Here is a 13,706-nt window from a genome sequence, read left to right as displayed (position 1 = left end):
TAAATTTCAATAAAGTTTCGACGGGTGAGTTACTCTATCAACCTCAACAAACACTGTAAATTTCAGGGACTGCTTAGGACAAACCTGACACAGAGCAGAGGCGTTTTACTCATCTTGCTCCTCTCCTCTCTCCTCTTGGAAAAGTCAAGTCCTCTGGCCTCCAAGGATGCAAGCATGGAACCTCAGTCATTCGGGGTAGAAAGGTGGTCTCCAGGGAATCGGGCTTCTTTCTGTTTTCCCTGTCTCTTTTTACAACCATGTGGAGTCCAAAGTCTTACACCATTTGCCTAGAAATTCGGTCTGCCGCTGAGAAAGTTCACTGAGGAAGGGCGCTGAGGTCAAAGTTGCCAACCAGGGCACTCTGAGAGATGACCCTGTGGTTGACACTTGTAAGTGAAATTTGGCCCTCGTGGAGGCTAGAGCCAAAACCTCCGCCCAGAGCTCTATACGGCTCATCTCTCTGGGTCTTTGGGGGTCATCCTAAGAGGGTCCCGCTCAGTGCTTTCCTCCGGTATGCACGTGTTACTTATTCCCTGGACCTGCCACCTGCCTGCTGTGACCCTCTCATTGTGATTTCCCAAAATCCGGGGTTCTGCCGCCCCGGGAGCTTCTGCAGTGGAGAAGCCCTCGGAGAAGGCCGCTGCGCTCCGGTCAGAACAGTAGAAAGGGAGACGTGCTGCAGACCCCGAAGCTGCACCTGTGATGTCCCGGCCCCGGCTAAGAGGGCAGCACTTCCTCCTGCCTCCAACTCAACTCCAAACCCGCATTCACGCTAGCAGCCCCTCCAGGGCCCACTTCCCTATAGCCAGCGAGGGCTCTGAACATAAGTGCTTGCAAACTCCCGGCTCCAACTTGAGCGCCCCAGTGCCCGAGCGGCTCCCGGGACGAAGAAGTTGCCACAAACTTCCCGGGTCCCTCTCCGCTGCCGCTTAAAACCAGTCGCGCTGGCCGGGAGCGGAGGAAGGTGGAGATGGGCTGGGAAAGGATGCTGAGCCGACTCGCGATCTGGCCGGGGAACGTTTCCATCCCCCCAGCCCACTCCACCCGGCACCTTGCTGCCTGCCCGGCTCTAGGGCGCACAGAGAGGTTCCCCCTTCTCCCGTTTGCTTCCTTCTGTCTTTTTTCGCTCCCCCTTTCTCTACTAAAAGGGACCATATCGGTGACCTGAATGAGTTTGTTCAGCCAAGATCTGTCCGGCAGGTGTGTTAGTGTGTCCACACCCCGAGAGAGAACGAATGGCATCTTCAAGTCCCCCATCCTGACCGCTCTCCCTCACTCAACCGACCCACCCCTCCGGGATCCTTCAGCGCGCGGGAGAAGGGCTTGAAGACCCCTGTCGCCTGGCGCCCAGGAGAGGTGAGCTGAGCCGCCCCAACCAGGGGCGCCGAGGGTGGGTGATACAGAGAAGTTTGGATCGATTCCGGAAAAAGACAAGAGACGTAGATAAAAGAGCATAAGCAGCATGGGGAAGGAGAGGCAAAAGAGCTGAACTCACTCAGGCATGAGCGTTGGGGGCAGCGGTGGCTGTCGAGTGCGGGCCCGAGACCAGGAACGGCTCCCCGGGCGGGCGCGCCGGCGTCGGACTTCCGAGGCGGCGGCTACTGCCTCGTCTGCGGCCGCCGCCGAGCTGCGGCTGCCGCGGAAGTTAATTGCAACTTGACTTCAAGTTGTCTTCTTTCCCCATCCGAAGTGGGCGTTTAAAGGGGAGAGCGAGGCGAGGAGCGAGCGAGCGAGCGCGCGGGGCCGAGGGAAGGAAGAGGAGAGGGGAGGGAGGAGATGTTAACGGGGGGGAGGGGGAGGGGGCGGTGGCGGGGGCGGGAGGGGGAAGGGGCCGGCGGGAGCTGCTCTCGGCTCGGCGGTCGCGGCGCCCGCAGTCTGGAGGCGCACCGGAGCGTCCGGGGCGCCCCCCGCGGGAGCCCGCGGCTACCCGGGGCGCGCATCCAGCCGCGGCGCCTGGGGCCGGGCACGCTGCGCCCCGGGGATCTGCGGACCCTGCGCCGCCGCCGCCGCCGCCGCTTCGGAGCTTGTGCTGCGCGGGCTGGCCGGCCGAGCGGCCAGGGCCCGGACCGCCTCCCTGCGCCCGCCGCGGCTTCTCCCCCTGGCGGTGGGAGCCTCGGCGGCCGCCGGCTACACTAGGCGCACTGGAGCCCGAGCCGAGCCGAGCCCGAGCCGCGCCGCCACCGCCGCCGCCGCCGCCTCTCCCGGGCGCCCTCCCAGGGCGCGGGCCGGGATTGGGGGGTGGGTGCGCCGGGCCGGAGCAGCGAGGGCGGGCGAGGGGGCGCGCACCGGGGTTGGCGCTGAAGACCGGACTCCCAGCCGCGAGGGGTAAGTGTGGGCGCTTGGGAGTGCGCTTGGGGGTGCGCGGCGCAGTTCTCGACGCCCGCCAACCCTGCCCCCTCACCTCTCTTAGGCCCCCACCACGGCACCCCCTCCTCTTGCCGCCTGCGGCTTCCTCTTGTTGTTCGTTGTTTGGCTTGGCTTTTGGGGGGTGGGGGGGGAGAGGAGGGAAGGGTGTAGTGTGTGTGCCTGCGGAGTAGGAAGTCAGGTAAGAGGCTTCCAAGCACCCCCCAACCTAACCTGCGTGGGGTGTATTGCTCCCCACTAGGGGCATGTGGGCCAGTTTATTTTTCTTGTCAATATTCGGTTGAGATAATCTGTACTAGAGGGCCTCCTTCCCTGCAGCCTCCTTCATGGCATTCTCATCCCTCTCATCGCCTCCCCCCATCTAGGAGCCCTGCACCCCAACTGAGGAGCACGTGGCAGAAGGAGAATGAGCAGGCCCTCTCTTGCAGACCCCCACGCTGTACCTCAGTGCATTTGTTTCAGCATTTATCCTCATGGTAGCAGCTGTACTTTTCAACCCACTGGAAGGAGATGCCTAAGCTGATGAACAGTTTCTACCAAGAAGCTGGGGGCAAAGAATGGAAGGAATGTAGATTTCATTAACTAGTGACTCTGGAGATGCGGGCTAGGGGAACCTTTTCAAATGGGAAAACTCCAAAGATTTCTGAAAGACTAGGATAACTGGAGGCTCAGAAACCCAGGTTAAGAAACTGGAACTGGATCAACCTTAACCCTCTCCCCCCTGCCAACCCTGTCCCCTAGCTCTAAGGAAGCTAACAGGTCTTTTGTATTGTGTTGCCTTTGGAGAATTTGCATAGAGTATGACAACAGCAGATTACTACTGTTTACTCAAAGTTAAGGGGATTGCAGAAAGAGAAAACATAGTTTTTTACTTTTTCTCTTTGAATGCGTGTGTTTGGCAAGGAGTGGAGTTGTTAGGTTCAGGGCATGAACTGCAAAACGTCAGTTTATAACAATAAAGACTGTAAAGCCGCCTAGGTATATTTTTAGAAGCTGTACTTTCTTGAGTTCCTTTCACACAAGGCTTGCTCTCTCATTAAGTCCCCATAAATAATTGTATTTAGAAGGAAACTACAGAAGCAGGAGAGAGATTGCTAAGATTTCCATCCTGCCAGTGCAGAGCACTGTTTGCTGGGAAGTTCCTGGAAAGTGACTGTGGGCTGAGAATTCAGTTTTTCCTAAAAGCTCTGTTAGGTCCTCTTCTGTCAGATGCCTATGAATAAAACACGCTGGGAAAATCCTGATATCTGTGCAGTCTTATTTTATCTTTTACACAGTGGTTGGTTTGCGTTTCAAGCTCTGGTAACAAACACATCAACTGTGCTGTATTTTTGTGTGGCTTTTCTAAATAAAGGAGAATAGCATGTGCATTCATGCTGCTTTCTGATATGCACCCCCACCTTCTATCCAGGGATATTGAACTTACTGGAATTTACCCATCTTTTTCTATTGAGCATCATTTTCTGCAGAGACAGTTCCAAAGACACAATATAAAAAAATTATGCATTAGTGTTCTTTTGGGGAACTAGCCCCCCTCCCTTTTTAACATACAAGTGCCCATCTCAAGTTCTAGTTTTATACAGCAGAGCAGAAAGATACAAATGATTGCAATAGGCAAAACAAAGTAAAACACAAGTTTTCTTTCCTAGATTATTTTCTCCACAGGTCCAAGTGATATCAAATTCTTCTGCCTTAATTTACCAAAATGCTGAATTGCTTAACCAATAGCTCCATCTGAGAAAGACATAGGTTTGGAATTGAAAAAAATATATTCTCCGACTTTAATTACTGCTTATTAGTAATATCTTGTAACAGGCAGCTGATTCTCCAATTCTGAAAGCCTGAAATGAAGCTTAACAGAAATTTGAAATTCAAAAATAGAATTGCTGTTTTCTCACTTACATACTTATCTACATTCCCAAATTATCAGCTAAGCCCCCATAATTTAAAGTGTGATATACTCCCTTGAGTCAAACCAAGAGAACATTATGCCCCAACCTTTTGAATTTGTCCCCACCACCACCACCACAAATAGTGTTAATCAGAGAGCTCATAGGCTCTATTACAAAACAGAAGTATGTAATTCTGGGTGCAGTGCATTAAATAGCAGAGTTTGAATTCTTGGACAAGCCTTATGCCTTGGCATATAGTAGGGGTTCATTAACTACATACTGAACTAGGATATTTGTGAAATATTATAATTGGCCATAAACTCAATACCACAATGCTAATACCTTATTTGGAAGAAAAGAGCATCTAACATGAAAGTTATTAAATTAATTGCTATGGTCTGCATGTTGGTGTACCCCCAAGATTCATATGTTGGAACCTAACACTCAATGTGATAGTATTTGGAGGGGGGCCACTTGGGTGGAGTTGTCATGGGTGAGACTAACGCCTCTCAAAAAGAGACTCAGACTAGCACCCATGCTCCTCTTACCTGAAGAATACACTGCAAACAGGTGCCGTCTATGAAGTAGAGAACAGATCTTCACCAGACACTGAATCTGCCTGTGCCTTGAGCTTGAACTTCCCGGCCTCTAGAATTCTGAGCAATAAATTTCTTATGTTTATGAATTACTCAGTCTAAGGTATTTTGTTTTAGCAGCATAGAATGGACTAAGACAGTAAGATGCTAGTACTACTGGATTTTTAAAACAAGACCAAATGTAACTTAAATGGTTGAAAGACAAGTAAATCTGAAACACATCAAATGTTCAATAATAGTAGCTAGTATCAAAGACTACTGATTATATTCTTAGAAGAATAGACAGTAAAAATATTGCCTACTTGGGCTGGGGATGTGGCTCAAGCAGTAGCGCGCTCGCCTAGCATGCGTGCGGCCCGGGTTCGATCCTCAGCACCACATACCAACAAAGATGTTGTGTCTGCCCAGAACTAAGAAAAAATAAATAAATGTTAAAATTCTCTCTCTCTGTGTCCCCCCCCCTCTCACTCTCTCTTTAAAAAAAATATTGCCTACTAAATAATATGAGAAAGATGGAAGGGGAGAGATAAAACAGTATTGGCTTTCAGGGAACTTATTTGCTGGGAAAATGACATTAAAATGTGAAAAGACAACTCAATGGATCAGTAAAGGGCTTGAGTTGAGAAAAAAAAATTTTTTTCTTTTAGATTTTTTTTTTCTTTTTAAAGCAGAGACAGTAGAGATCCTGAAGCTCTGGGTTGAAAGGCATTTTTTTCTTTAAGATAATTTGTCATTTCAAACCTTTAGGGGTCATTCAGCATAGACAACTTGAGTAAAGGGAAACTCACCACCTACTCCCCATATTGGCAGGGATTTTATCAACAGGATGCTTACTGCAGGGTTGAGCTCAATATATATTATATGAAGAAATGAATAATTTCCACAGTAGTTCATTCCATCTTTATACAAATTATTACATTTTTTCTTACACTGCATAGAATTGATCTTCTAGAAAATTCCAACCATTACTGTTCTGACATTTGCAGCAAAGAGGAGCAAATCTATTGTATCAGTTAGGATAGGCTGTGCTATGCTGGAGTAACAATTCTGATTTTTAGTAGCCTATAAACAGCAAAAATTGCCTTCTTGTTTATGCTGTGTGTCTATTGTAGGTCAGTAGATCAGTTCCATGTCTTCCTACTCCAGGTCCCAGGCTACTGGAGCAGTCACCATCTTGGATGTTTCATGTTGCTATGGTAAAAATAAAGTTCACTCTGGAGAGTTTCACACCAAAAGTGGCCAAGAAATGACACACATCATTTGGGCTCACTGCTGATCAATTAAGACTAGTTGCATGGTTTCATGGAATTATCACATCATCACAAGACACTGCAGCCTAGCTTGTACCCAAGCATAGGGAGCAATGATACCCAGCTCTAAGGACAGCCAAACTAGCAGTAACCCTTGTCCTATCACAGCCTGCCAGCTAAACTATTAAAACTCATTGTCTGTGGCTCAGTCTTCCTTTATCCAGGATATACATTTCCAGAAAAGACCTGGCTATAGGGAGACATAACTGTAACTTCTTTTACCATCTACTATCTTTTTGAATCAAGTGTTTAACCTATCCAACACCTACATGTGGCACCCTATCAATTTTAAGTCACTCTTACATTTACAAATATTACATACATTTTATTTTCTTTAAGACTTGTTTTCCTGTCGAGGGTACAATGAACAGGAACTTTTAACAACTGTTATCTGAAAATGTCATGATCATTATCAAAATTTACAAGTTGATCTGGAGTAGTTACTTCCCTTATTGTAAACGTCAAATGCTTTATAATATCTTGTAATGCAAAAAATTCTGATGGAAGTATTTGTTCATTTACACTACCTTTTGTTCATTCAATAACTATTCAATGCACACCTAGTAGATGCCAGGCACTCTATTAAGGACTGGAGGTGTAGATTAAGTGTTCTCTTCAAGGAACACATTTTCCGTTTGGGCAGATAAACATAAAAAGTCATTACACTACTTGTAGAGGCACCAAGTGTTATGGGAACACTTAAGAAGAAGCAAATCGAAAGTTCCATGGAAGAACTAACACTTGACCAGGATAAGTGAGATTCCTCTAGATAGAGAGGAAAGTTGAAGGGAGGATATTCCAAACAGACCCGCTTGGACAAAATTTGTTATTTAGGAAAGGCCATAAGGAATTCAGTGTGGCTTGAACCAAACAGCTCCAAATTGTGAAGGACCTTGGAGACACTCTCAGGAGTTGGGACATTACTCCATACATCAGGGATTGCAAACTTTTATACCCATCTGGAGCCAAGCATGGATATAAGCGAGCAAAGCAAAACAAGTTAAGACCATGAGCAGTGGTGGGGACTGCTCTAATCCCAAGAATATATTCTGTGTCTAAACCAGAAAGTAAATGCCAATGATGCCAAATGTCAACTCTCCCAATTTCTGAAGAAATGCTGAAAATTTGGATTTTATATGAAAATTTTAAATATTAAATATTGACAACTTATCCACATGTTTAAGTCTAATGGTAGTCCTTAAGCTGATTTTGACCTGCAGACATGTTTTAAATAGCTTATGTATATGTGTGTGTGTTTCTAGTGAAAGTCAAACTCTTTATTAAAACCACCAGAGTGTATTTTAGCTCTATCTATTCAATAGCAATGTGCCTATACTGTCTTGGGGAAATTTAATTTTAAATTTTTTTTCATTTTAAATTTAATTATTGTTCATTTTAAAAATTTAGTCCACTAATCCTTATTCTTATTAGCCCCTCTCCTGCTTTGAAGTCATGTTTGCCTGCTACTTAACAATTAGAAATGTGTAACAATACCTCACACTTTCCTATAAATTTTAAAATATTAGAAACATTAGGTGTTCATTCAAAAGGCATGCTTTATAGTTTCTTATAGGTTTTGTTCCTAGGGACATTCTAATATTATCCATTTAGTCCATATATTATTCACATTTGTACTGGGGATTGCCCAGGGGTTCTCTATCACTCTATCCCAGCCCTTTTTATTTATTATTCTGACACAGGGTCTAACTAAGTTGCTGAGGGGGGCCTTGAACTTGTGATCCTCCTGTCTCAGCCTCCTGAGTCTCTGGGACCATAGGTGTATACCACCATACCCAGCCAGATCTTTAGATTCTTAACAACTTGGTGGTACATGTCAACAATTTTTGTTCAACTTTCTTGATTTTTATTATATAATTTATATACCATAAAACCACCCATTTTATGTGTCCCAAGAGATTTCAAATACAAAGGGGCAGCATAGGCAAAAATGTTTCAAGCAGACTTGGCAGTAAATGAATATGTAGGTGAAACAGCCTCAGGTGTTCAAGTACCTGGATTCTAATCCTACTTCAACTGGTTATTACCCACGTGACCTTGACCAAGTCTTCTTATTTCCTTCTGCCTCAATTTCCTCTTTGATATGATGGAAAATAGCAGTGCTCTCCTCTAGTAGTTAGTAGTACATACACAGTGCTTCAACAGAGAGTCAGTACTCAATAAAGACTAGCACTTGTTACTTTTATTATTAATGTCATTTATGGAAAAAATCCTAGGATCTGAATAAGAAAAGAAAAGTGAATGGATTGAGTTAGGAGTGGGGTAGAAGTAACTTCCTGGATGAGTCGATGGTGTGCTGGGGATGCACAAGTCAAATAATAATTATGGCCTTTATTTCTGGACTAGTTTTCACTTAAAGATTTGAGAAGAAAATATTTTATTTCTATTAAAACAGAGTTACACACTTGATGAAATTGAATGCGGCATTTTATGTGGTTTTCTTAACAAAACACAAGAGTCTTTAAAGACCTTTTTGTCTGTTGGAGACTTGGGGAGTAAAAGTGGGTACTGACTCTGCTTCCTTCTGCTGCCTTCTCAGTCGTTTTGGTCAAATGTTTGCAAATACCTGACCACAAGCACTAGTAACATATACCTTCAAATTGTGTGCTGTGAAGGCTGCCCAATGTAGAATCTTTGCCATTACTAGATACATTTAAAAAAAAAAAAAGTGTTGGAGTAAGGAAGCTGAGTATTAGAGCATGCCCTTAGGTAGGGATATCAGGTCACCAGGAAGAGTTGAACTGATTTCTGATTTTCATTCTGCTACTAAGCATCTGACTTGTTGATATCCATGAAGTTAAGGACTTTCGTTCTCTTTCACTGATAATTCTCATATACATAGAATAAATAGGTGGTGGGGAGTGATCTAGATAAAGACACTTAGTCTTCATAGTTCTGTTTGCTCAACCATACAATGAAGAGACTAGATGAGCTGATCTCAAACTTCTGCGGGTGTAGAATTAAGATGGGAATATCTGTTGAAATGTAAGGGCTCCATTTCCAGAAATTCAGATTTGAGGAGCCAGGTGAAATCCAGCATTCCAAATGGATTCGGAAGACAAATCCAACTTGAAATATAAGTTTTATTTTTTACTGTTGTTTCCCTTTTTTGTCCTTCCTCTACTCTCCTCTTCCTGTAAGTTGGGGGAAAAAAAACAAAACATTGTAAATACTGCTTCAGGGAAAATTGGTTTTAGGTATGCAAACAATGTAACTAACCATATCTTGGTTCTGCTGTCTTTTGTGCTAACTTCTGTTTTAACTTCATTCTTAGTCTTGCTTTTCTCCCAGCTTCCATTCTTCTGACATAGAAACTCCAGCAGGAAGAATATTCCTTTTTCACTTTACAGCTACAGAACGCTACCTGATTGTGACTGCATCAAATTGTGTAATGTACACTTTCCTGTACTCAGAAATCAGCAGCTGTACCGGGGTCAGCACCCTTAGGTCAAATGTCCACCCTTGAATTTGGTTATATAGCCTCCGTACCAAGATCATGTAGGCTAGGGATGAGGGTGGGATGGTTTTCCAGGGTAATTAGAGGTAAAGTTTTCCAGAAATAGTATAAGGGATGATTTCCAGCCCAAACTATAGCTCTCTATCCACGTATGACATATTTTTGACAAATGCTTAGATGATAATGGCCCAAAATGCTATGTTACAAAAGTATAACCAATATACCAAGACATTGAGCCCTTCAGCACTCAAAGAGAGCAAGCCAGGCCTAGGAAGTACCTTCCATGGTCACAGTCCCTGAACCAGTTAATTTATCTGTTTACCCTAGTGTTTGGGAGCAGATATTAAGAATTTTCTATCTTGCTTTGAAGGTGATTTACATGAAGGTGAAATTCATGCTTCTCCAGTCGACGGAGTGTGAGAATCATCCTCACTTTGAGGTCATCTCAAACATGACATGATATTGCTCTGGGATGGATCTTCATGAGAGAAACTTGAAGTCTGTTTATGTACTTGGAAAGACAAGAGTCCTCATTGTTATACGAATAAGCCAAAGAAATAAAGCAGGACCACCAGCAGTTGAATTCTGTTTTGACTTGGTCATCAGTTTGTTATTGTTTAGCAATCATGGGAGAATGTAGCCTATTCCATGTAATGGGTATAGCTTCAGCATGGACTTCAGCATGCCTGGTTCCTTTTAGTGTTTGGAGCATAAGTGAATACACATTATGCAGACAAGGAAAGGGGTAAGCAAGCAATAAAAGACAAAAAACTTGGTTGACTCAGTTATCGGGTATGTCTTTAAATGCATTGCATATGAGCTTATGGAGAAAGTGAGTTCTGATGAATGTGTTATCGACCCATTTTCTTGTTGTCAAGTAAAGCTACTATCGTTTTAGTAAACACATTAATAAAACTGATAAAATAAAACAAGTCTCCCTTTCATTAATCTAAGTCATTAGTTTAAATTCAGATGGCTTCTCCACACCTCCCTCTTCACCCTATATTCACCTTCTCCAAAACAACTCAGTGTGCAAAAGGAAGTATTTTCAAACAATGATGCTAAAGTAGCTCCATATTCATATCGGGGATAAAAGGGACCTGGATCCCTACCTCACACCATAGACAAAATTCATTTGCAATAGGTTATAGAATTAAGTGCAGACTAAAACCATAAAACTTTTGGAGGAAAACATAATGTTATTTGGGAATACACAAAGATTGTTAGATAAGCCCTAGAAAACAGTGACCATAACATAAAAAATACATGTTAAAATTAAACACATAGCCTTATCTGAAGGAAATCAGGGCAAAGTGTGAAGCTTAGAAATCCCTGATTAAATAATTATAATTTCTAGTAGGAAGATTTCCTCTGTTTTGCATTTAGTTCAGCCTTTTTTGATTTGTAAATGTCAGAAGCTGACTGTCTGATCTTACACAAAAGGGGAAGAACACACTGAGGCTTTTAATGCAATCCAAAATCAAGGCTACAACAGAGCCTCAGGAATGGAGTATTGAATTACCACAGGGAACTCAGTCAATCCTTTCTCTGCATCTCATCCTTGTCTTTCTTCCTCATGATAGTCCAGCTCCCTCCTCTTCTCAAGTCACACAGTGAATCAGAGTTGCCAGTTAGTTGTTCCTGAGCCATGGATGTTCCAGATATTCCAGTCAAGGCATCCAGAGAAAGGACCTTTTTTTTTTTTTTTTTACGTTTCACAGTTCTCAGGAAATAATCTGATTGACTGATGTAGGTCTGGTGTTCACCCTTACTCCAATAAACTGTGACCAGAGATAAGACAATATTTAAAGAAATAACACAGTAGCTCCTCTAATCAATGGAGGTGCAGGGTGAAAAGAAATTGCATTCCAATATTTCTACTCTACATTTCCTCTTTATTAGATATGAGATAGGGTTAATGAAAATTTTGTATTTGGTCAGTTTTTAATGGCTACTGTTTTTGGTGTGTTGATGCACTACCTCCTTAATGATCTAATATCAGCATCTCTTTCCGCATATCGCATATTGACTGATACATATTAAGAGACATAAACATAAGCAGTTCATTTTAGGAATGGGCACATTTATTTGTAAATTATTAGCCAAGATCTATCCAAATGCAGACATGCTTTGTTTTAGTCTGGATATACAATAAAATTAATTTAAATAACTTTAATCAACTTCAAAAACAGCAAATTCCAAGACAATTAGGTTAACTTTAAGAACTCATATTTATTGAGTTAACAGATGGTGAATTAAAAAACAATGAAGCTAATTTTTAAAATCATTCATTGAATTAAAAAAAACAGACTTGTTTGACAAAACTGTTTTTAAGCTGGTTTTTCATCCCAATAAGCATATTTTAAGATTTCAATTTGGGGGACTTCTGGAAAGACACCAAATGAGTTGCAGAATATGAACACTGTTCCACCAAATTACTTTTTAAAAAGCTTTAGGACCATCTGAAAATGATTTTATGATCAACAATAAAAACATAAGAAATAAGCATATTTCAACTATTGGAAAGAATGGGAGATCTGCTTCTTCATTTCCAGTTTGTTCTCTGGCATGCTTCTGTGTTCCTCTATGGTGCTGACCCTGACATACCTTGGGAAATTTCTATGCTAGCGGAATGAAAGTTGCTCCTGGCCAGAACTGCAGCTCTGCCTTTTAATACTGAAACATAACAAGCTTTTATCTGATGCCTTCTTGAGCCTTGTGCACGAATAGCTTGAAATATGTTAACACCATAAAAATCTTCCACTTTGGTCTTTTTCATTTTGTCCTTTACTCTCTACTTTGGGAGTTGCTAGAAGCTGACTGTGAACTTACAAGGAAAGGGAAATTTTTTGGAAGCACGCTGAAAGCATGGGAGAGTTTTCCTCTTAGACTCCACGTGGTTTGGGTCTCCTGGCAGTTTTTTGGACTTGGAATAGTTAACATTCCCCAATACATGAAGTGTAGCAGAAACTGGTTGCTTCTATATGATAATTCAATCACATCTACTTCCTGAGGTCTTATAGATGGAATTGGAGATACCATGGGTGCATTAAGATAAATTATTTAATTGTATGGGCTAACATTAGTTTTAATATGATAGCATATTTCGAACTAGAGCTATTCACATAGAAATAACGTTTCATTAAAAATAGGAAATACATTTGTTTGAATGGTTGCTCAATTAGTGTTAAAGTCTTTCTTTTGCACATGGACAGTTGGAAACTGATATAATTTATTTTGTGGTCCTAGAAACTCCTTGTCTAAGATTAGCTCTTGCTTTACATTGTAAGTGTTATCTTACTTGATCAGTAATGTTTAAGACTATAATTTATTGGTTTTGACCAACCAATTTATTGGTTGTAATTTGAGTTAAAAACAAAGAAATATGCAAACATTTATAATTGAGCTACTGTTGTAAAAAAAAAATTATTGTGCATTTGAAACTCTTTAGCCCCTAGCCTCTTTACCCTCTGAAATAATTGTTTTTATGATAATCTTTTGATAATATGAATCTCCTTTGAAATGTAATTATAATAATTTAGCAGGAGATAGTATATTGTTTATGATTAAAGAAGAACAGGTAAAAATAAGAATCCATCATGACTAAACTAAAAAATGCATTAGGTAAAATTTTTGTTTTACAGAAATAGAAATCAGGGGTGCTGAGGGAAAATTTTCTAAGTATCTTAAGAAATAGAGAGTTAAAGGGAAGAAGGGAAACTGGTAGACAAATTATTGGAATGTAAGATCTTTAACAACTGTAAATATCATATTATAATCTTACCCCTAACAGAGGGCTTAACACCTAGCAATATACTATTGGTATTAAATGAATTTATCCTGAATTTATTTGTAAAATCATGAGTGTTCCCCTAAAAATAAAGCAGATGAATTGGAAGAAAAGGTCAGTTAAAACAGAAGAAAATTGTCCACATTTAAAAACTACACTAACATTAAAAGTTGTCTTCAAAGCAAAATTAAGAAATAAAAACCAATGCTTGTCATAAGCTAGCAAAATTTTAAATTTCTAGGACAAGAAAATTCCTGCAAGCATATCCAAAGAAAAAAC

At 41.9% G+C, this 13,706-nt stretch overlaps 2 protein-coding genes and 1 long non-coding RNA gene across 3 annotated transcripts in view; 2 read left to right on the top strand and 1 right to left on the bottom strand.

Annotated features, from left to right (window-relative positions):
• Satb1 (SATB homeobox 1) overlaps nucleotides 1-1,689 on the bottom strand; it is a 95,560-nt gene extending 93,871 nt beyond the window's left edge. Inside the window, exon 1 of the mRNA XM_021731515.3 lies at nucleotides 1,496-1,689. The gene's annotated coding sequence lies outside the window, so the exon portion shown is untranslated. The remainder of the gene's footprint in view (nucleotides 1-1,495) is intronic.
• Nucleotides 98-10,569, top strand: LOC144375058 (uncharacterized). The gene is made up of 2 exons (XR_013434412.1): nucleotides 98-1,356; nucleotides 10,008-10,569. It is a non-coding gene; the product is annotated as an uncharacterized LOC144375058 (long non-coding RNA).
• Nucleotides 1,502-3,608, top strand: LOC144370487 (uncharacterized). The gene is made up of 3 exons (XM_078031298.1): nucleotides 1,502-1,644; nucleotides 1,822-2,325; nucleotides 2,730-3,608. Exons 1-3 carry the CDS (start codon nucleotides 1,502-1,504, stop codon nucleotides 2,842-2,844), a joined length of 762 nt encoding a protein of 253 aa, XP_077887424.1. The 3' UTR covers nucleotides 2,845-3,608.
• Nucleotides 10,570-13,706: the final 3,137 nt, after the last annotated feature.

The sequence above is a fragment of the Ictidomys tridecemlineatus genome, chromosome 2 (genome assembly GCF_052094955.1).
Source record: "Ictidomys tridecemlineatus isolate mIctTri1 chromosome 2, mIctTri1.hap1, whole genome shotgun sequence".
Taxonomy (NCBI): Eukaryota; Metazoa; Chordata; class Mammalia; order Rodentia; family Sciuridae; genus Ictidomys; species Ictidomys tridecemlineatus.
This window is presented reverse-complemented; position numbering and strand designations above follow the sequence as displayed.

Coding starts and splice junctions, on each gene's coding strand:
- LOC144370487 (XM_078031298.1), top strand. CDS start 1,502: ATGAGCGTTGGGGGCAGCGGTGGCTGTCGAGTGCGGGCCCGAGACCAG. Junction 1,645..1,821: donor GAGCTGCGGCTGCCGCGGAA/GTTAATTGCAAC, acceptor CGGGGGCGGGAG/GGGGAAGGGGCCGGCGGGAG. Junction 2,326..2,729: donor CGGACTCCCAGCCGCGAGGG/GTAAGTGTGGGC, acceptor CCCCCCATCTAG/GAGCCCTGCACCCCAACTGA.